Below are 22,122 nucleotides of genomic sequence, written 5' to 3'. Positions count from 1 at the left end.
AGTGTCTACATGTGTATAGGCAGAAAAGGAATGTGGTTGTGTTAGGGTGGCAAGATAACAGGTGGTTTTATTACTAGCGTTATCATATCTAAATTGGTATTGTTCAGTTCCTTTACAACAAAAGAAAAAACAGACAGACTCAACCCAGCACCAAGGAAAGACCCAGGAGGACCAGGGCTGGGATGTGAGGCAGAAATTGAGAACCGTCCTACATACCCGGAAGGAGGAGGCCAGGCAGGCCCCAGGGGAGGGGAAGCCCTCTAGGTATGGAGAGGGTTGTAATTAGTCTGATGCTAATTACAGAAGTCTCACTAGCTTATTAATTTTTTTGACAGACTCAATGAAGACTGAACTCCTACATGAAGCCAACTTGGGTTCAGAGGCACATTTCCTGAGTGGCCATCCTCCTTCTTCTCAAAAACCTAGCCTTTTCTTTTCTTTTTTAAGGACAGCAGTAAAATAAAGTTTAGTAATAGAAACACATACCCTGCAGAAATTAAGACTCCTGCCTTAAATGGAGAAATTCAAGACATTTCAGGGAACGAAGGGGCTTGAATAAGCAACTGAACGACTGTGTTTTCTACACTGGGAAATATAAACAGAAGCGCAAACTACTCAGCTTAGTAGTAGAGGCCCCTCTGATAAAGTTCCAACTCATCCTTCTGATATTATCTCATACTCCCCACCACAGACACCCCAGGCTCCAGCCAAACAGAACCACCAATGCTCCCCAAACACCGTCCTCACTTCCCACCCCAACTCTGCTGCAGCTGCGGTGCCCACCAGAAAGTCCTCCTTTCCCTCTCATGCCTGCTCAAGTCTCACCCATACTCCAAGGCACAGCTCAAGCCAGGCCCTCCACAAAGCCCAACCCAGCCCTGTACCCTGAATGCAGCTCTCACCCTCCGAAGTGGACCCAGAGCCCCTGGAATCTCTAAAGGAGTCACAGACAGTCTGCCCTACAGTACAGGTATCTGGGTAACTGCCTTTTCTACCATATTCAACGTGAACAACAAAGCAAAGACCCCTTCAGGCTCCTGTGTGGAACTCATTGTATGGCCTGGACTATAAGCACACAGTAGGCCTTCAGTGAACACTCCCCCAAACGACAAGGAAGAGAGACACATCACCCCTGTGGAAAGAGGTCACTTCCTACCTCGGTTGCTCCCGTTAAGCAAGGCAGACACGAAGGTGTGCCCTTCTGTGGCCCGGAGCCAGGGAGGGATGGATCCTGCTTCTCTGACTGCCAGCCTTCACGAGTCTCCACTGTCCTCCCCAGCTGCCCGTAGTCCGCTCGGCCCCAGGTGAACACCTTGCCGGTTACTACAACAAAAACAAAACTTGAATTAAGGCTATATTCCATGGCTGTGCTCCCAGGGGTAAGCAAAGAACTACAAGAGAATGCGTGATCACTCATTTCAGTACCAGTACCACGCAGCAGGGGCCTTCCTACCTTCCTGTAAAGAAAGTGCACGCATGCACATGTTAACAGATATGGGAAGTGAGGCTCAGAGAGGCGAGATGTCTGGCTTGACCAAGATCCAACAAGGGGTGAGTGCCAAAGCTGGGTTCTAACAGAGGCTGCTCCTGCAGCCTGGGCTCCTGCCTTTTACATGTGGACATGGCCACCGAGAACACTTCAACCGCTCCGTATGTAACACTTCTAACCCCCCTCCCCTTCCCCACACCCGCCTTGTACTTTGCAGGGGAAAATGATATCTGTTCTTGGGCTCCCCTCCCTCTCATCTAATCCAGAGCCCCCCATCAGCCACTTTGTGGTTCCCCAGGCTCCTGATCTGCCCCCGGCCACAACCTCTCAGTGGCCACTGGCACATGTCTTCCCCTCCATGTAACACAGAGGACCATCCAGAGTCTGTGCTCTTACCCGCAGGAGCAATGTTAACAGTCCCAAGGCGAGTGCCTATGTGTGCTAGAGCAAAGGGAGTGAGAGGGGAAAAAAAAAGACAAAATCACTTGGAGCCAGAAAAGCAGTCAGCACCCCCAGATGCACCACCTGGGAAGCTGGCCAGTGCTGAAGACGACTGAAGAAAATGAAGTTCGGAAAAAAGGAACTGGCCTTTCTTCTCCCCAATAAGAGAGAATTCACCGAACTTCTTCAGTTGTACCAAGTGCCACTTTTGTTATTTCAACAGAAATGCAAAATCTGACGAGGCATAGATTATTAACAGATTCTCTGCAATAAATATGCATAACCATGTGCGCTGTATAAATTCTTTATACATGTTTGTTTTAACAAAGAAAAACTTTGCTTGAGAGACAAAACACCAAGTAATGCATATTAAATTCTAGACAAATCTACTACATACTCTGTGTTTTAGTATCAGCGCTTCATCTGGCCCCACATTCAACTTATGGTTTATAGTGTCAGTGAAAAAACAACCAGAGAACTCACAGGGGAAATGTCAGAGTTGTGAAGGGGTACAGGGCTCCGCAGGAATACAGTTCTCAGGACCAATCTGCTCACAGACACCAACATCAATACCAAGAAGTTCTTCCTGGCTTCCTCAAAGGGGGAACCAAGTCTGTGCAACCCATGGGGTAGCAGATATATTACAAGAACAGGGAGAGGGTCCATTCAGATGTGCTGTTTCCTGGCCCCACACGCGCTGTTCCTTTTGCCATGGATGCCCTTTCCTTACATCATTCACCTGACAAACTATGATTCAACCTTTAGAGTCCAGCTCAGGGATCCCAGTTCTGCAAAACCTTTCCTGACTTTTAAACTCTCCTCAGAATGGAAGAAACCTCCTTCCTGCGAGCACCTTTATTACTGTGCTCATCAACCACTATGATCCCATGAAACAGGTGAGAAGATTAAGGTTCAGAGAAGTGACCAGCCCCGGGTCACACAGTTAAGCCACATCTCCTTCTACTAGTTCACGGCACCACTCTGCACTGGTTATCCACACTGGCCCACATCAACGTCTCTTAACTCTTCCTTAACTTCTGTAAGGTTAGCGGTGGGGAGCTGGGCGGAAGCTCAAGGGCCCAGGACCCACAAAGCATTCCCAACTGGGAAACTGTCCCTCTGCTTGAGCTGGCTGGGATTTACCACCAGGCTGCCCTAGCAAGAGCCCCAAGAAGCCAGAGGATGAGATTGCTATTTCTTAAAGGACACTAGCATTCCTCCGCTGAGAAGAACTGGCAAGTTGCTAACTGCAAGACTACAGAAAGAACTGTGTTATCACAAACCCCACAGTGAATCCTTTCTTATCAAGTAAGACATCTTAGAACCTTCTCTGCTATTGATTACTGATGTCCAAGACAGGCAAGACTGCCAGAATATGGCACTACCATGATTACATTTCCAATAGCAATTCAACCATTCCACTTATACAGCACTTTTCACCTTCAAAGCACTTTACAAAAATGAACTAATTAATCTCCATGCTCCCTGGGGATGCCACAGACATTTTATTAGAGACAGTCAGGCTGCCTGGATGGCCAGCCTTCGAGCGCCAACCTAAGATTGCTCAGTCAGGTAGGTCCACTCCCCGAAGCTGTCTGTTTCTCCCCAAAGTACATTTTGCATCAGAAGGCTCACAGGGGACAGAGGAAGTGATCCCTTTTTTCTTTTCCTTTAAGCTGACCACCTTCCAGGTGTCTAGCATATTCACAGACCATATCTCAATCAATCCTCATAAGAATTCTGAGAATTATAGTTTATTAAGCTTATTTTACAGATAAGATTAGATGACTTGAGAGGTTAGATGACTTGATCAAGTCCATGAAACCAGCGGGTGATAAAAAGCAAGATTCAAACCTCTGTCTTCTGATTCTAAGACCAATGGCAGATTCAGTGATTGCACAGCTGCTGTCACAAACTGATGAAACCTGGCTGATGAAACAGCCGTTCTCACAATGTTTGAAGAGGGGGAAAACTCAGATTAAATGGATATGTTCTGTGTACCATCCAGCTTTCCTCACTAGAATGGCCTCCTTCCCAGGAGACCATTCAGAACTTGGAACTACAAGCACTGAAATAAAGGCATTAAACACAAGGATTATGATTTTTAGGTCACCTGGAATAAAAGAAAACAATGAATCCACATACAAAAGATGTTCATTAATGCACTGTAGATAAATGTCTGCCTGCCTCGAGCTGAAGCATGCTGGCAAATCCAAGCACATTCAGATCCCAAATGTATAACAAATGAATCTTTACCTTATAGTAAATAATAGCACAGGGCTTCCCCAGTGGTTCAAGCAGCTAAGAATCCACCTGCAATGCGGGAGACGCAAGAGACGCGGGTTCGATCCCTGGGTTGGGGAGATCCCCTGGAGAAGGAAATGACAACCCATTCCAGTATTCTTGTCTGGAAAACCCCACGGATCGGGGTGTCTGGCAGGCTACAGTCCATGGGGTCGCAATGAGTCAGACACAAGTGAGCACACAGCACATCAGCACAAATAATTATATTTTACTGTGATAAAAAAAAATAGATACATTAATGTCATCCAACAAGTATAGGTGTGTGTCTCCAGATAAATGGGAGAAACAATATACACCTCAAAATAAAGTCTGCAAGTAAATTATAATTTAAAGGCACATCCATGTGAGAGTTAACATAGGATAACCAAGAAACATACATGGCCAAGGGTCCCAACGCAATGGAGAAAGCAATGGGGCCACATGAGTGGTATTGATAAGGTAGGTCTAGGGAACTTAGAGGGAGCGTTCCAAGTTGGAATTGTCCCAGAAGGCTTGATGGAACAGGTGGCATTAAGGTGAACTTCTGGATAGGAAAAGAAAATGAGAAAATCAGGGAGAACACTCCAGGAGCAGGGAGGGGGGAGAAGCAATGACAGAAATCCAAAAGCACGAAGTGGGCAGGTGGAGAGTGTGAGGGTCACGAGGCTGGGAGGTGGAGGTGAGTCAGGGCTGCCAGACTGGGGCCACCACAGGGCAACGCCAGGCTCAGGCTCTGGACCTGACCTTCAAGACTTGTTTGCTTGCACTTCTATCAGCAAAATACTTTCAACATACCACTGATTGTATATCCATATATATATATATATATATATATATATATATACACACACATATATATTCATTTATTTATTAACGTATGTACTTGCATCATACATATTTGTGAATTAGATACTTTTATGCAAAGATAAAGATAAAAGTAAAGGTGGCAATGCCAAAGAATGCTCAAACTGCCCCACAGTTCCACTCATCTCACATGCTAGTAAAGTGATGCTCAGAATTCTCCAAGCCAGGCTTCAGCAATACGTGAACCGTGAACTTCCTGATGTTCATGCTGGTTTTAGAAAAGGCAGAGGAACCAGAGATCAAATGGCTAACATCTGCTGGATCATCGAAAAAGCAAGAGAGTTCCAGAAAAGCATCTAATTCTGCTTTATTGACTATGCCAAAGCCTTTGACTGTGTGGATCACAATAAACTGTGGAAAATTCTGAAAGAGATGGGAATACCAGACCATCTGCCTCTTGAGAAACCTGTATGCAGGTCAGGAAGCAACAGTTAGAACTGGACATGGAACAACAGACTGGTTCCAAATAGGAAAAGGAGTACATCAAGGCTGTATATTGTCACCCTGCTTATTTAACTTATATGCAGAGTACATCCTGAGAAACGCTGGGCTGGAAGAAGCACAAGCTGGAATTCAGATTGCTGGGAGAAATATCAATAACCTCAAATATGCAGATGACACCATCCTTGTGGCAGAAAGTGAAGAAGAATTAAAGAGCCTCTTGATGAAAGTGAAAGTGGCCAATACTTTGGCCACCTGATGCAAAAACCAACTCATTGGAAAAGATCCTGATGCTGGGAAAGATTGAGGACAGGAGGAGAAGGGAGCAACAGAGGATGAGATGGTTGGATGGTACCATCGACTTAATGGACATGAGTTTGAGCAAACTCTGGGAGATACTGAAGGACAAGGAAGCCTGGTGGGCTGCAGTCCATGGGGTTGCAAAGAGTCAGACATGGCTTAGTGACTGAACAATAAGAAAAACACCTTTATTCAAAACTATCCAGTATAAAAGACCCTGATGCTGGGAAAGATTGAAGGCAGGAGAAGGGGATGACAGAGGATGAGATGGTTGGATGGCATCACCAACTTGATGGACATGAGTTTGAGCAAGCTCCAGGAGTTGGTGAAGGACAGGGAAGCCTGGTGTGCTGCAGTCCATGGGGTCGCAAAGAGTCAGACACAACTGAGCAACTGAACTGAACTGAGTATAAAACACACTCCAAAAGTAGAAAATTTAAAAGAATGAAATAAAAACACAAAAGCCATCATAATTTTCTGTCCCCATGCCCTGGCAATTCATTGGGCATGCTCACTCTAGGGATGACTGCTACACGGGCTCTCAGTCTCAGACTGCAGACTTTGGGGCAGAGGTGGGGTCTGATGAAATGAGTGTCTTGGGGGTGCGACATTCTGCAAAGAATGAGGGGGGCAGTAATAACACTCATAGTTAACATTTCCTTCCACAGCACCCACTGTGTGCCTAAGCACTCTGTCCTAGGAATTCTCTACATACTGTTCTAAGCCATCTCTATGTAGTATCCTAACAACACCACGAGATAGGTACTCTTACCAGCCCCTTCTTACTGACAGGGAGAAGGTTCTAGGGGTGAGGAGAGGGGATAAGCAAAGTCATAGTAGGAGTGAGTTAAAAGGAAAGAAAGGAAGGGAAAGAAGTCACCACAGTGACACAAGCCTGAGATGTATCAGCCACGGCCAGGGCTGAAGTCACGAGGGGCTGGGGAGGTAAGGATTTGCAAGGCTTGACACCCCATTTGATGTGAGAGAAAGGGGATGGGAGGAGGTAAACAGCACTCTGATTTCAGGACTTCAAGGTTAGTGGGAAGGCGGTGATGCCATGAAAAGGAACAAAGGGGCAGAGATGCTAGACTGGGGGTTCCACTGTTGGGACTCAGGCAACACTATTTCGTTACTAAGTGATTTAAATCCTCTGGGCCTTTTATAGGCCCCTTTTGATAAGCATCTTAACAAACAGTCAAATACAAATAAAGGGGGAGTGAATGAGGAGAAAGAAGACGAGGTGCCAAGCCCTGGATGCTGTGGAGTCAGAGCAGACTCGGGAAGGGGGGTGGGTGGGGAATGGTCATGGAGCCAGCTTCCTTTACCATCCAGGGGGCTGCCCAAGATGTTGGTAAAGGCAGGGGCTGCAGCCACAGCAATAGGTGCAGTGAGAAGCAGCGCCCACAGTATCATCAGTCCTCGGGGGAAGGGGAATCTTCACCCTGTTCAGGAAAAGGGGTCCTGAAGGCGACAAGAAGGTAGACTACACAGTAATATAAGGAACATCCATATTTTCTTAACAGAATCTGTCCCAGGAGGAAACAATGCCACTGAAGATATCAAAATGGAGTTATAGCAACTAGAGGTGGATGTTACAAAAAGAATCCCACAGGGCAGGCAGAGGAAAGTCCACACAAGCTCTTTAGTCCCTCCCACCTGGAATGTTCCAGGATGCTATGACACCTTCTGGAGTACACACACACATGGAGGAAACCTCTGTGCACTGAGGAGTTATATTTATAATTCACCTGTCTACAAACACCTATTACTCTCAGGGTTATTAATTCTAAGTCCTTGGAGTATAAGCACCTCATTTCTATAACCCATCCTCCATTCTGCCATGTGGACAGAGACTTTATAAAAAGGCACTTGATGATAAAAACCAAGAAGTTTTCAACACAGAACTAACTGCCCGAGAGCCACTGAGCAGGAGAGAGGAGAACAGAGAGGGGAGCTCAGAGCACAGGGGCCGGAGGCCAGCACACCAAGCTACTGCCCTCGGGTAGACGTGTCATCCCGCTGTTTCTCAAGGCCTCTACACTGCTTCCCTTCATCCCACTGTCTCCTCTACCCCCCACCCCATTCACCTAGTCAACTCCTAATCACTCTACAGCTCTGCTCAGTCCTCAACCCATATCAGACTCTTCTGTGAGATGATCTCAGAGAAGCACTTTCCTCATCTGGGGAGCACTTGTCTCAGTTTATAAATGTACACTCATTAGAAGGACTGTTGATTAAAGTCTGTCTCCCCTCCAGAGAGTTGGCTCATGATAGCAGGCGCTGTGTCTGCCCATTCCTGTATCTTAGAAAAATGCCCAGCACAGAGTAGATGCTCAATAAAATATTTGTTGCTTGAATGAAAAAATGAACAATCTAACCATCTCCACTCACCTACTTCTTGCTCACCACTACTAACCTTTGTCACTTGCTGGCTCTATAATCTTGAACAAATGACTCAACATATGAAAAATGGGAATAAGAACACCTTCTTTGTAGGGCTGTTGCAAGGATACTTTTTCATAAAGTGCATGACACATAACAGTAAATGTTAGCCCTATTACCATTATCCTCCTCAACTCAACACCACCAGGATTCCCATCGCTCCACTCCCAGTTTCTACTGATTTGCCAAATCTTCTCTGCCAGCTGCCGACTACCAATATCTTCAGGCCATTGCTTCTACTGACAATAAGAGAAGAGTACTGAAGTTTCACCTTTGGATTTTGGGATTTTTATTAGATGCAAGCATAGTATCTGGCACATCGCATCATAGAGCACAAATAAATTTAAACTCAAGGGTGAAAAGGAAGAGGGTGGAAGAGAGCAATGGAAAGGAGATGAAGCAAGGTGAGCTGGAGAAGATAAGATGCTTTAACCAGAGACTCAGAGACCTGGATCCTAAGCCAGGCTTCTCTCCAAGACTACATTACCTTGAACACGTCCCTTCCCTTTGGGACCTGCTTTTCCCATCCACACAGTAAGAGGACTGGGAGAGATGACCTCTGAGACATTCTCCTGGTCTAAACTTTAATAATGATGTCTAAAAATTTTCAGGGTCAAAATGAGTGCTGTACAAGGAAACCAGAACTGAGAGACATATGTACCGCAATGTTCATTTCAGCACTGTTTGCAATAGCTAGGACATGGAAGCAACCTAGATGTCCATCAGCAGATAAATGGATAAGGAAGTTGTGGTATATACACATAGTGGAATATTACTCAGCTATAAAAAAGAACACATTTGAGTCCGTTCTAATGAGGTGGATGAAACTGGAGCCTATTATACAGAGTGAAGTCAGAAAGAGAAACACTAATGCAGTATGTTAATGCATATATATGGAATTTAGAAAGATGGTAATGATGACCCTATATGCAAGACAGCAAAAAAGACACAGATGTAAAGAACAGACTTTTGGACTCAGTGGGAGAAGGCAAGGGTGAGATGATTTGAGAGAATAGCACTGAAACATCTATATTCCCATACGTAAAATAGATGACCAGTTTAAGTTCAATGCGTGAAGCAGGGCACTCAAAGCCTGTGCTCTGGGACAACCCAGAGGGATGGGGTGGGGAGGGAGGTGGGAGGGGGGGTTCAGGATGGGGGGGACACATGTGCACCCATGGGTGATCCATGTCGAAGTATGGCAAAACCACCACAATACTGTAAAGCATTTAGCCTCCAATTAAAATAAATAAATAAATTTTAAAAATGAGTGGTGTACAACCTAATCTTATTGGCACCTTCTGAATATCTAGTCTGACCAGTGTCCTCAACTAAAACATCCACTTTAATATCAAAGTGAATATCATCACTTCATGGCAAATAGATGGGGAAACAGTGGAAACAGAGGCTGACTTTATGTGGCGGGGGGGGGGGGGGGGGGGGGCTCCAAAACTACCGCAGATGGTGATTGCAGCCATGAAATTAAAAGACGCTTACTCCTTGCAAGGAAAGTTATGACCGACCTAGACAGCATATTAAAAAGCAGAGACATTACTTTGCCAACAAAGGTCTGTTTAGTCAAGGCTATGGTTTTTCCAGTAGTCATGTATGGATGTGAGAGTTGGACTATAAAGAAAGCTGAGCACCAAAGAATTGGTGCTTTTGAACTGTGATGTTGGAGAAGACTCTTGAGAGTCCCTTGAACTGCAAGGAGATCCAACCAGTCCATCAGACCTGGGTGTACACTCGAAGGACTGGTGTTGAAGCTGAAACTCCAATACTTTGGCCACCTGATGTGAGGAGCTGACTCATTTGAAAAGACCCTGATGCTGGGAAAGATTGAAGGCAGGAGGAGAAGGGGACGACAGAGGATGAGATGGTTGGATGGCATCACCAACTCAATGGACATGAGTTGGGGTAAACTTAGGGAGTTGGTGATGGACAGGGAGGCCTGGCATGCTGCGGTTCACAGGGTTGCAAAGATTCAGACACACCTGAGCGACTGAACTGAACTGAATATCAAAGGCCACTAATGTGGTTAACAATCCTTTTTTACTTCAGTATAGTTGATTTATAATGCTGTGCCAATCTCTGCTATACAGCAAAGTGACTCGATTGTACACATACATACATTCTTTTTTTTTTTTTTTTGAAGTACAGTTGATTTGCAATGTTGTGGTAACCAGTTTTAAAAATTGGAAACCTGGCTGTATATCTTATTTTTTCTTTTTTTTTGTAAAATTTCCCAAGTCTCCAAAGTTGTACCATGAAGAATATCACATAACAAAAGTTTGGAATTTTTTAAAAATTAATATAGAAATAAAAATTCCAAACATGAGCTGTCCAGCTAAAAAGAAGAGAAGTAATTTGCAAAGAGATTGAATAAAAACATAAGGGCCTGGGGAGAATTATTTATTGGGAGCTGACTCAGTGCAAAACTCTATTTTAGGCATTGCCATGAAGTTCTATAATTTGATCAACACTGAACAATGGGTATGAACCCCATTTTACAGAAAAAGAAACAGGTCACAGAGGTTAAATGACTTGCTCAAGATCACACAGCTTGTGAGCGACAAACCTGCAACAATGGTGATAATGATAATAGCGTGTGTCCTAAGTGGTTTCGGTCATGTCTAACTCTCTGCGACCCCATGAACTGTAAGCCTGCCAGGCTCCTCTATCCATGGGATTTTCCTGGCAAGAGTACTGGAGTGGGTAACCATGCCCTCTTCCAGGGGATCTTCCCAACCCAGGGATCAAACCCACATCTCCTACATCTCCTGCATTGCAAGTGGATTCTTTACCACTGAGCCACCTGGAAAGCCCCAATAATAATAACTAATATTTGAGAGCACTAACTTTATGCCAAACTCTTGACATGGATTGTCCTGTTTAGTCCACGAACCGCCCGTGAGAAGACATTATTACAATCCTTCAGTTACAGGTAAGTTAAAGCATAGGGAGGGGTGAAGTCTCAGAGCTGCCCCTAGTCAGTGCCCCTGGTCACTGCCCTGCAGGGGACCCACCAGTCCGTGTCTGGCTCACACTGCCTCTCCAAAAGGGAACAGTGCATGGACTTCCAGAGGTTGTTCAGAGTCCCAGGGACACCTGTGTGGACTAGGGGAACAAAGCTGGCCTGGTCAGTTTACTAAGGGAGCATCATCCTCGGCCCATACAGCAAAGACATGCCAGACGCTCCACACAGCTGCTCCATTTTCACCATCGATTTTATTAGCTGTTCAGCTGGGGGCACTGGTGAGAGAAGACCAGACAGACCGTACCTGAGGAGCCCCAGACCATACCTGAGGAGCCCCAGACTGTTCCTGAGGAGCCCCAGACCAGCCGCAGGACTGTCTATACCCTGCAGGATGGGGGCTTCCCAGACAAACGCAGGGAGGGCTGGTTTCTTCTCCAGTCCTGGTGAGGGCGTCTCGGGAAGCCCCGGTCCTAGACTGTTTGTGTGTTTAGCTCTCTCGCCCTACACAAGCCTGTCCCTCCAAGCACCTCTGTTCTCTCAGCACCGATGACAGCCCTTCTGTCAAGGGCACATTCCAGCTCCTTGCTCCCAGGCCTCAGGGTTGTGCTGTGCCCCAGCCCGTATTGCCGGTCAGCCTACTTGTTCCACCCACAGGATCCCTTCTCACTCTTCAGAGTCTGGCTCCAATGCCACTGCCTCCCTAAAACATTCCATTATCCCCTAAGTCACAACAGGCCATCCCTTTCTTAGGAGCCACTGGCATGATGCTTATACCCTGTTCCAACTACTCTCCTATGCTGCCAAATAGGAGATCACTTGATGAGATGTCTTACATCGCCCACTGTCTTGGTCAAGGTTCTCCAGTGAAAAAGAACCAGGGGGTCCTATAGAGCAAGACAAAGTAGAAGGAACTGGCTCACCCAGTTATGGAGGCTGGCAAGTCCAAAATCTGCAGAGCCAGAGTCCAAGTTCAGAGGCTGTTGGTTGGTGTCAGGCAGGAGAGTTTTACTCAGAGAAGGGTCAGCCTTTTGTTCCATTCAGGTCTTCAACTGATTGGATGAGGCCCACCCACATTAGGGAGGGCAGCATGCTTTACTCAGTCTACATATATGAATGTTAATCTCCAAAAACACCCTTATAGAAACACCTAGAATAACATTCACGCAAATATCTGGGCACCTATGGCCCAGTAAAGGTGACACATTAAAAAATTAACAACCATATAAACCAAAGGGTGCAGAACAGTGACCCTTCCTATGCTCGCTGTATCCCTCGCAGCACCTAGCACAGGGCCTGCCCAGAGCAGGTGCTCAGTATTTGCTGAAAGGAAGAAGAGTTGCAGGCATTGCTTACCACAGGCTTTTGTTTGCCACAAGGATGTCACAGACCATCCCATCCAACTCCCCACAAAAGAAAACAAAAGTGAGGAAAATAAATAACTCTTCCAAGTCACACAGACTACTTGGAAGCAGAGCCAAGCACTCTTAATATTCAATAAATAGTTCCTGAGCACTTTCTACACACCGGGTGCTGTCCCAGTGCTAGGGGCCACAGCTGGGAAGGAAACAGACAAAACCCCCTTCCTTGATGAGGTTTACATTCTAGCATTTGGGGGCGGGGGGGCGGGGAGAGGAAGACAGAACAAGAGACAAAAATCACATGAAATATACCCCCTGGCAAAGGATTTTAAGTGCTATAGAGAAATACAAAGTAGAGAAAGGGGTCAGGCAAAGCGGGCGTGGGAGGCGGAGGCCAGGACAGGTGCCCAGCTCCACGCTTCCTGTCTGGGGCTTTTCCTCTGTAGCACACCCCCTTTCTTAAAGGAAGACTCTTGCATTGAGGAGACCTCATCCAACTCCTCAAGGGGCAGTGAGATCGGCTCTAACTACCTCTCAGGTCTATGATGAAAAAGGAGACAATAAATACGAAAGCACTTTATAAACTCTAAATAGAGGAACTGGCAATATGACTATAACTCTTTCTCTAAAGCCAGTTTGCAAGAACCATCCTGAGAGGCTGGACCGCGATCCCCGGCCCTGAGGATGCTTCTCTGGCTGAGTGCAAGGGCTTCCTGCTCCTCCAGGGGCCCAGTGGCACACCGGACCACTAGTCACACCTAGCAGTCACTTGGCACCCACAGGGAAAAAAAAAAATCCCAATAGAGGCCGCTGGCTCTGCAGATGTTTTCCATCTCATTCCACATTCCAACTCCAAAGCTTCTCTGCACACTTTCAGAGTCTTATTAATAACATTTTAAAATGTAGATTGCTGCCTAATCTTAGCTGCGTAATTAAAAAAATAATCTTGCTTCTCTCCCTCCCGGCAAGAAAGGGAACTATACCCCAGGGCTTCTGCAGCTAAGAATCACACCCTGCAGAAAAGCTAGCAGGAGCCTAGGTGGCGGGTGGGAGTTGGGGGGAGTTGAAGCCAAGAAGGGAATCTAATCCTTGATTTTCAAGAAAATGGAAAAGGAGGTGAGGGATTTGCCCGAGGATATACAATGTATTTTGGCAGAGCCAGAACCAGAATTTCAGCTTCCTGCTTTCCAAGAGCCTCTGTCCACGGCCTCGTGGGGAGAGGAGAGGAAGCAGGCCACCAGGACGTTCCTGAACCTAGACAGCGCATTAAAAAGCAAAGACCTCACTTTGTCAACAAAGGTCCGTACAGTCAAAGTTATGGTTTCTCTAGTAGTCATGTATGGATGTGAGAGCTGGACCATAAAGAAGCCTGAGTGCTGAAGAACTAATGTTTTCAAATTGTGGTGCTGGAGAAGACTCTTGAGAGTCCCTTGGACAGCAAGGAGATCAAACCAGTCCATCCTAAAGGACATCAATTCTGAATATTCATTGGAAAGACTGGTGCTGAAGCTGAAGCTCCAATATTTTGGCCACCCGATGCAAAGAGCTGACTCATTGGAAAAGACTCTGATGCTGGGAAAGACTGAGGGTAGGAGGAGAAGGGGACGACAGAGGATGAGATGGTTGGATGGACATGAGTTTGAGCAAGCTCTGGGAGTTGGTGATGGACAGGGAGGCCTGGTGCGCTGCAGTCCATGGGGTCACAAAGAGCTGGACACAACTTAGCGACTAAGCGATAACAAGGAACCTGTACCTGTGTGATTGTCTGTCAGCAGCGCTCACTGCATCAGGACAAACAGCTACAGGTCTCAACTGTTGAAGGTGACTGTGGGACCAAGGCTCAAAATTCTTAGATTCAGTTCAGACTCACAGAGCACCAGAGCAGCAAGGGTCCTCAAGGGACTCAAACCCCACGCCCACCACGTGCTTCAGCCATAGAAGTGCAGTCCAGTGAGCAGAGTGACTAACTTACCCAAGGTCACATAGTGGCTTAGAAGCAAAACAGGACTAGAACTCAGGTCATTCTGGCTTCTAGCATATTCTCCTCACAGATTCTTAGAAAAACCTCAGTCAACCTATCAAAGCTTTCATTGTCACCTGCATCAGTTAATTACCCAAGGCCTCCTGGGCTCCTTGGCAGAAAAGAACAGAGACCAGTGAGGCCCACACAGCCCCTCACTGCCTGCCTCCCTAGCATGGCTTCTTGGAAGGCCCAAGGGCAAGGTAATGGAAAGAAACACATCCCCACCCTTATCTCAGAGTTCTCCTCTCCCCACCTAGAACTGCCGTCCTGGCCCTGAACTTCGCCTTCAATTGCTGTCTCTTGCAAATGATCATCAGCAGTTTCCATCTCTGTGAAGCTACAAAAAAAAGAAGAAAAAAAGGCCAAGCACTGCACCCAGCTGTTGGTGAGGCCGAGTTTTCCACTGATGACGATGACTCACGGTGCCCAAGCTGGAGGCTGAGCTGGGAATGAGACTTGGGAGATCCAGCAGGGCCAAGGGAAAGCCGCAGTTCTCCAGCACGCCTGGGCCTGCAGAGAGGCGCTGCCTGGGTCCCTTGGGTGAATTCCCGGCACTCGGCTGTGTGAACACAGCTCCCCCTGCAGGCCAACCTGAGGCCAGCGGGACCGGGAGCAGGAAAAAACCACTACCTGGGGCCAGGGCATCCTACAGAATTCACCGCGGCATCCAAGCTGTTATGTTAGGAAACCAGGATTGCACCTCCGAAACCCCAAGAGATCCCACAACACTATTTGCATCCTTAGTTTTCAAAGAGAAACTGAACTGTTAATTAATAGGAGGCCCAGATTAAGATCTTCAAGCAGAGAGGCAGATGTTGCCCCCGAACTTTGGAAGGGCAAAAAATTCACCCAGGGGTAGGAGCACGGAGGGAAAGCAGCCTGTCCTGGGATGCCAGTCTGTGATCAACCAGCAAGAACACCTTGGGACCTGACTCTGGATGGTGCCTCGAATTTCTTCTAAACCCACAGACTATCCCAGGTTCTTCAGCAGCATGTGTGTGTGCCCAGTTGCTCAGCTGTGTCTGACTCTTTGCAACCCCATGGATTGCAGCCCGCCAGGTTTCTCCATCCAGGGGATTCTCCAGGCTAGGACACTGGAGAGGTGAGTGTAAAAGACCTACTGGGGAGACTTCCCTGGCAGTCAGTGGTTAAGACTCGGCACTTCCAACGCAGGGGACGTTGAGTTCAGTCCCCGGTGAGGAAACTAAGATCCCACATGCCACATGGCATTTAAAACAAAATTTTTTTAAGACCTATTGGAGCCCTAAAAGAGCTGTACTCACAGATGGGGTGGGGCAGGGGGGTTCTCCCATCCCCACCTTGGAGGACCCTGCAAGAGGGAGACCTGAGAAGCAGGACAAGGGCAGGAAGAGTCTGTAGAAGTAACACCCACTCACTGTTGGTGCCCGAGAATGTCCCACTTGCCTCAAGCAATGGCAGTAAGGAGCACCACCAGAAGAGGCCATAAGGAGGACCATTATGATCAAGCACTCATCAGGAAAGGGAAGATAATCAGACGCGGAGTCCCAGTAATTTCAACAAAAGGGGCACTGCAAGTTACACTCCAATTGCTCACCTGAGGCCTCACGGTGTGAAGAAGGGCCACCAGGCCAGATCCACAGAGGGACAGCCCGTCTTCCACCGTCCACATCCGATCTCTCCCACTCTGCTCCCTGAGCCCATCTGTCCCTCAGGCCCCAGAAGAAACATCCTTTTTACCAGTACCCCACCCACCAACAAACTGCACCAATGTGACCCTTCTGTAAAAACCCAAGCCAGTTTAAGATGACCTCGGGGACTGACACTAAGTCCCACCAGAAACGGTGAAGCTACAGTGCCTTCCCCAAGTGGCTGGCTTTTCCCGGGCCAGGGACTGGGAAAGGCATCTGCTGCATGGGGTGTTTCATTGCAGAGGATCAGCTCCAAGCAAATCAGCACAGCACTGTTACTATGGACCATCTGCCAGGACCCGGAAACAGCCCTGTTACATAAAGGGCTGGTGTAATGAAATTTATTAAACTGGATTCTTCCTTCCTCCACAAAGGAGATGAAGCAATTAAAGTCTCTCTCATAAGAGGTGCTGCAGGGCAGTGAAAGGGCCATGGGCTCAAGACCCCTGGGTTCTAATCCTGGCCCTGTATCCATGAGCTGTGGGACCATCTCCCCAGGCTTCTCTTTCCTCATATTTCAAGTAAGGATGAGAATGTCTCTTCCAGCATTAAAATTCCATAACTTCTTACTGCTTTCACCAAAATGGCCAAAAAGTAAGCATACATTGATATGAATTTTGTACTATAGAGTTTTCTGAAGAAGAGCGATGCCTTCATATTTGCAGACTAAATGAGAACAGTGCTAAGCGGAGCCCCTGGCCCAGGGGCTGGCTAGGGGAAGGTGCCCAGAAGAGAGACCAGAGCTTTGAACCTTCTAGCACCAGGCAGGAAAGGCCCAAGGGAGTCACACGTAGGTCTCTGGGAAGCAGTGCTCCAATGAGCCACGGCCTATGCACGCAGCATCTGCATGTATTGTACACAGTGCCTTCATATCCAGGATCTTACCTGATCCTCCTCGTAACGCCCTCCAGTTGACAAGGTGACATTGCCAACCCCATTTCACACTGAGCAAGATAAGGCCAAGTAACTAGGTGGGGTGAGGCCACGTCTCTTAACCTCTCTTCCTCACACATACAGTGGAGAGGGAGCCTTGCTAGGCAAACTTTGTGTAAGGATTAAATAGACGATTTTGCAAAGCCCTGGCAAAACGCCTGGCACACAGTGCATCCTTGGTAAACATGAATAACCATTCCCTACACCCTTCATCTCCTTGGGGAGGTGTGGGAGAAACCCAAAGCTGCTCATCCAGTGATTCAAGATGGAAGGAAATGTGCCGTGGTCCCCACGGCCTGAGACAGCTCCCCAGAGGCCGAACCAGTGAGCCAGGTGACTCCAGTCCCCATCTGTTTTGCACTTTCTATTAGATCACAAGGGAGAGGACTCCCTAGAATCCAGAGTACCTCAAAATCAGCCACAGAGAAGAGGCTGCAGCAGAAAGCTGCCTATAAGAGCCGCTCCAAGGAAGGGCCTCCCTCCCTTGTTCACGTCTCTCACCCCTTCCCCGAAACCTTCAGCCCCTCCTCCCACTGCTCACAGCAAAGCCAGAATAAATCCATAGCTATATTCTTGAGGGATTCCAGTCCCTTCTGATCCCATCTGACCCTGTGGTAAGCAAACTACACCAGGGAGCACTTCCTACTGCTATACCTTTGTTTCCAGGATTCCTTCTGCCTGGAATGCCCTCCCCTCTCCTCAGCCTATTCAACAAGAATTTGTTGAATAGTAGAGTGAGGATGGGAGAAGGCGATGGCACCCCACTCCAGAACTCTTGCCTGGGAAATCCCATGGACGGAGGAGCCTGGTAGGCTGCAGTCCATGGGGTCGCTAAGAGTTGGACACGACTGAGCGACTTCACTTTCACTTTTCACTTGCATGCATTAGAGAAGGAAACGGCAACCCACGCCAGTGTTCTTGCCTGGAGAGTCCCAGTGACGGTAGAGCCTGGTGGGCTGCCGTCTATGGGGTCGCACAGAGTCGGACACGACTGAAGCAACTTAGCAGCAGCAGCAGCAGCAGCAGAATGAGGACGTGGAAGAAGGAGTGTGCGAGGGCATGAATGACACGGTATCTCCCCCTGGAGGCAGCCAAATTAGGAATTACGTTTCTCGTTTGACAGATAAGGGTATTCAGGCCGGGAGAGGCTAAATGACCAGCCCAAGATCCCCTGGCCAACTAGCAGCCGAAGTAGGACCTGAACCTGGCTCTTCCGGGTTCTTTTGGCTGCATCAGGCTTCCTCCTGGGGTAGAAAGTCACTCTTAGATTAGGAAAGAGCTGATCCAAGATTCCTCAAAATGGGCCAATTTCATCCTGGCCCACATCCGAGAGCACTTTAAGGCACTGGCTGTCACTACGATTACTGAGCATTCCCGAGAGACAGGCAAGGTCCCCAGAGGAAGGGCAAGCACAGTGCCATCTGTCAAGAACCTAAAAATGATGGCGCAATTACAGCCCGGTCACTTAATGCTCACTTTTAGAGAGCTCCTGGAACAAATCAATCCCCACCAGGAAAGAGGAGGAGGGTTCTCTGAATGGAAACTCAGCCCTCTTGCCAGGGACCAAGGAGCCCTTCCCAGAAGCACCCTGTGAGCTCGCGGCAGGGTGGGCCCCCACCCCTGCCTCCCCTGGACAGACTGGGCAGCCACGGGCCCAAGGCAGGGTCTGGCAGACATGCAGCAGCAACCTGGGGCCCTAGGCCTCACCGTCAGCCTCAAGGAGCTGAAGCTCCCTGGCCCTGGGCCTCTCCAAGAAGGTGGGAAGAGGGCAGGGCCTCGAGCCAAGTCATCCAATTTCGGATGCCAGCCTCCAAAAATGGCATCTCTCCCACATCCAAAGCTCCAGGCGCCCATGCAGCTAACTCTCACGGAGCCCTTTTCTATGCCAGGGGAGAGCTGAGGAGCATAAACCAGACTGGTTTATTTCACCTAACTTGCTCACACCTGGTGAGGGGAGAATGATGACAAATGAGTAAACAAGCCATATGTGGTTTCAGGGAGTGAAAACTGTTTGGGTGGAAGATAAAGGTGGGCAGAGTAGACCGCATCTGAGATAGGCGAGGGGGCCACCTCCGGCGTGGCAGACAGGGAGGGCCCCTGTGAGAGGTGACAATGGGCAGAGGGCGATGGGCACGCGGCAGTTGCTACACAGGCAGGGCTCAGGGAGACGAGCACGCCCAGCAGAGGGAACTGCTGGACAGGAAAGGCACTCGAGCTCTTCTCAGATGGCCTTCCACCGCCAGGTGCCGCCCCGAACCTGCTCCACAAACACCTGCCCTTCACTGCTTCTCAGGCCCCCTCTCCCCAGCAGCCCACCACCAGCTTTCTCTACAGAGGAGAAAAACCCATTTGTTCCTCCCTGCCCTCCAGCCTGGGGGAGTCACTTGCTACTTTTCGAGGGCAGTCTCTTTGAAGGGAGGTAGCAAAGGCAAAAGAAATGAGTCTGACCTTTGATATCAGAGCATGCTTCCACTGTCTGCTTGGTTAATTAGCTGTGTTACTTTAGACAAGTCACTGAGCCTCTCTGAGCCTCAAGTTCCTCACCTGGACTGCAGGGGAGATGAACCCCACCTCAGAGGGTTCTGGGAAGTATGGATGTGTACCCAGCAGAGCATGGGTACTTAGCATGTACCCAGAACATGGTACGTGCTTGGCAAGATTGGTTCCCTGCCCTACTCTGACTTCCTGGGAAATTTTTTTAAGAGAATTTTTTTGTTCAACCAATTGTGCTAACTTACTGCAATGTGCAAGGCCCTGGGCCTGCAGATCTGTTGGGTGTGGGACTCTGAGATGACCCTTGACAAAGATTCCATCATGGTACAACCTGATAGGAGGACTGTGAACCAGAGGACAACTGTGCAGGCAGGAGGGGAGCAGAAAGACAATGGACGCCGTCCTTACTGAGGGTGGGAGGGTGGAGACCGTTAAGACCAGACGCTCGAAGAGATCAAGACCAACACGGACAGTTAACTACTGCCCCCTTCCCTTCCCACCTCCAGGTCACTGGTCCATGGCCTAGGTCTTTGTCTCCTGGTTCTTCCTGTGCGGCGGCCAGCTAGAAAACAAACCAATCTCAGTTCTTCTAACAAGCGAGGAGATAATCACATGTTAACGCACGGTGAGACCTCAGGTATTGTTGTTGTTTAGTCACTAAGTCATGTCTGACTCTTTTGTGACTGCATGGACTATTGCCCACCAGGCTCCTCTACGCATGAGATTCCCAGGCAAGAATACTGGAGTGGGTTCCCATTTCCTTCTCCAGGGGATCTTCCCAACCCAGGGATCAAACAGGATCAAACCCAAGCCTCCTGCATTGCCAGTGGATTCTTTACCACTGAGCCACCAGGGAAGCCAGAGACCTCAGGTACCCTACTTCTTTCTCTGGGCCTGGGAGTGACCTCTGGGGTGCTTTCAGCTCTGACCTTGCTAATTCTAACTCTGGATGCTGGCTTTATCGGCTCACCCCACGACTATCTGCCTGCCCACTGCTGCCATCTGGTGGCCTCATGGGACCAGCTGAACCTGGCTTGGGCCAGGTCCTCTGCAAGGCCCTTATAAGAAAAACACACACTTCAAAGGGTAAATTTTGCTTCTGCTGCAGCTGGACAGACACTGCACTCCTCTAAACCACGGATCAATGGGTGTTCATTGCCAAACACAAAAACCAAAAATAACGCCAAAACTTCAGCTCTCTAGCAGAGATGACACAGCTGCAGCTGAGAGCTTGACTTCCCTGCCCAAAGAAAGGAGGAACCTGCCCAAGGTCACACCGCTGCCAGCTCCCAGACCATGCTCATTTCTGCACTGTTGTTTGGTTTTCTTTTTTTATGTGGGGGGTGCAGTGTTCTTTTTTGTTTGAGTGCTGGTTTTGGGGGGGATTTTTTTTGGTCATGCTGCTCAGCATTTGGGATCTTAGTTTCCAAGTTTCCAAGCCAGGGATCGAGCTCAAGCCCCCGCATTGGAAGCATGGAGTTTTAATCACTGGACCACCAGGGGTGTCCTACCAGAGCACAGTTCTACTTTACCACAATGCTTAGGGCCAGTGAGCACCCTGGAAACCAAAAGTAAAGTCAACCCCAGGTCAAGGAAATAAAACCTTTGGAAGGTGGCAAATAAAGTGCCAGGACTCCCTGCAAACCTCAAGAAACGGCAAGAGAGGACATGTGAACATGTGAGTACTGCTTGAAGAAGTTCACTGGGAATAACAAACTGGAGACGGTCAGCGTGCCTCCTGCCCTTGGAGGACGTCATTCAGGAGGATGTCTGCAGGTCTTCAGTAAACCAGCCTCCAAGCACTACCACAGCCCGGATCCTAGGCTAGGCAGACCACAGGAGGGTGACAGAGATGGAGGAAGACACATGGGTAGCATCACGTGTTTGCATGGGTTTCCCCCACCAGATGCTGCCCCTTGGGGTCTTGTTTTATCTTCTCTTTTCTACCTCCAGGCCTCTTGGCACCTGGCCAGAAGAGCTGGGTGAATGTGTACACAAGCAGATCCCTCAGATTCCTGCACAATCAGGAGAAACAGTCCATCTTCTGTGCGTGCAACTGATCACATTCTTAGCTCTGTCTATAGCCTTCTTCTTAACTCTATAATAAAGACCCAGAGGAAAAAAAAAAAACCTATGTGACTTAAAGCAGGTCCCTTGCCTTTTCTGGCCTCTATTATCTCACATATGCATAACTGAGTTCTGCTGGGTGGTCTTCAAAGTCCTCTTCAATCTAAAATTCTAGAATCTGAAATAAAATTGAGACAAATCAAGGCCACTCTTCACCCGCAGAGCAGATAGGGCAAGTAGTCAAACACTGCTTCCCTCTAGTGGTGTAACACTGTCACTACACTCCCTGGTCTCAGCCCCATTGAGTTTCATCCCCAACTCTGAATGGGACAGATCTTACA

The 22,122-nt window shown here is 48.2% G+C and overlaps 1 protein-coding gene across 4 annotated transcripts in view; it reads right to left on the bottom strand.

Annotated features, from left to right (window-relative positions):
* The window catches only part of SERGEF (secretion regulating guanine nucleotide exchange factor), a 256,873-nt gene that overhangs the window by 198,289 nt on the left and 36,462 nt on the right, over positions 1 to 22,122 (bottom strand). For all 4 annotated transcript variants that reach the window (XM_027979347.3, XM_027979349.3, XM_027979348.3 and 1 more), the window contains exon 9: positions 1,157 to 1,323. In XM_027979347.3, coding sequence (XP_027835148.2) covers positions 1,157 to 1,323 — 167 coding nt within the window. The remainder of the gene's footprint in view (positions 1 to 1,156; positions 1,324 to 22,122) is intronic.

Source organism: Ovis aries, chromosome 15, assembly GCF_016772045.2.
Source record: "Ovis aries strain OAR_USU_Benz2616 breed Rambouillet chromosome 15, ARS-UI_Ramb_v3.0, whole genome shotgun sequence".
In the NCBI taxonomy this organism is placed as follows: domain Eukaryota; kingdom Metazoa; phylum Chordata; class Mammalia; order Artiodactyla; family Bovidae; genus Ovis; species Ovis aries.
The sequence above is the reverse complement of the archived record's forward strand: the minus strand, read 5'-3'. Positions and strand labels throughout refer to the sequence as shown.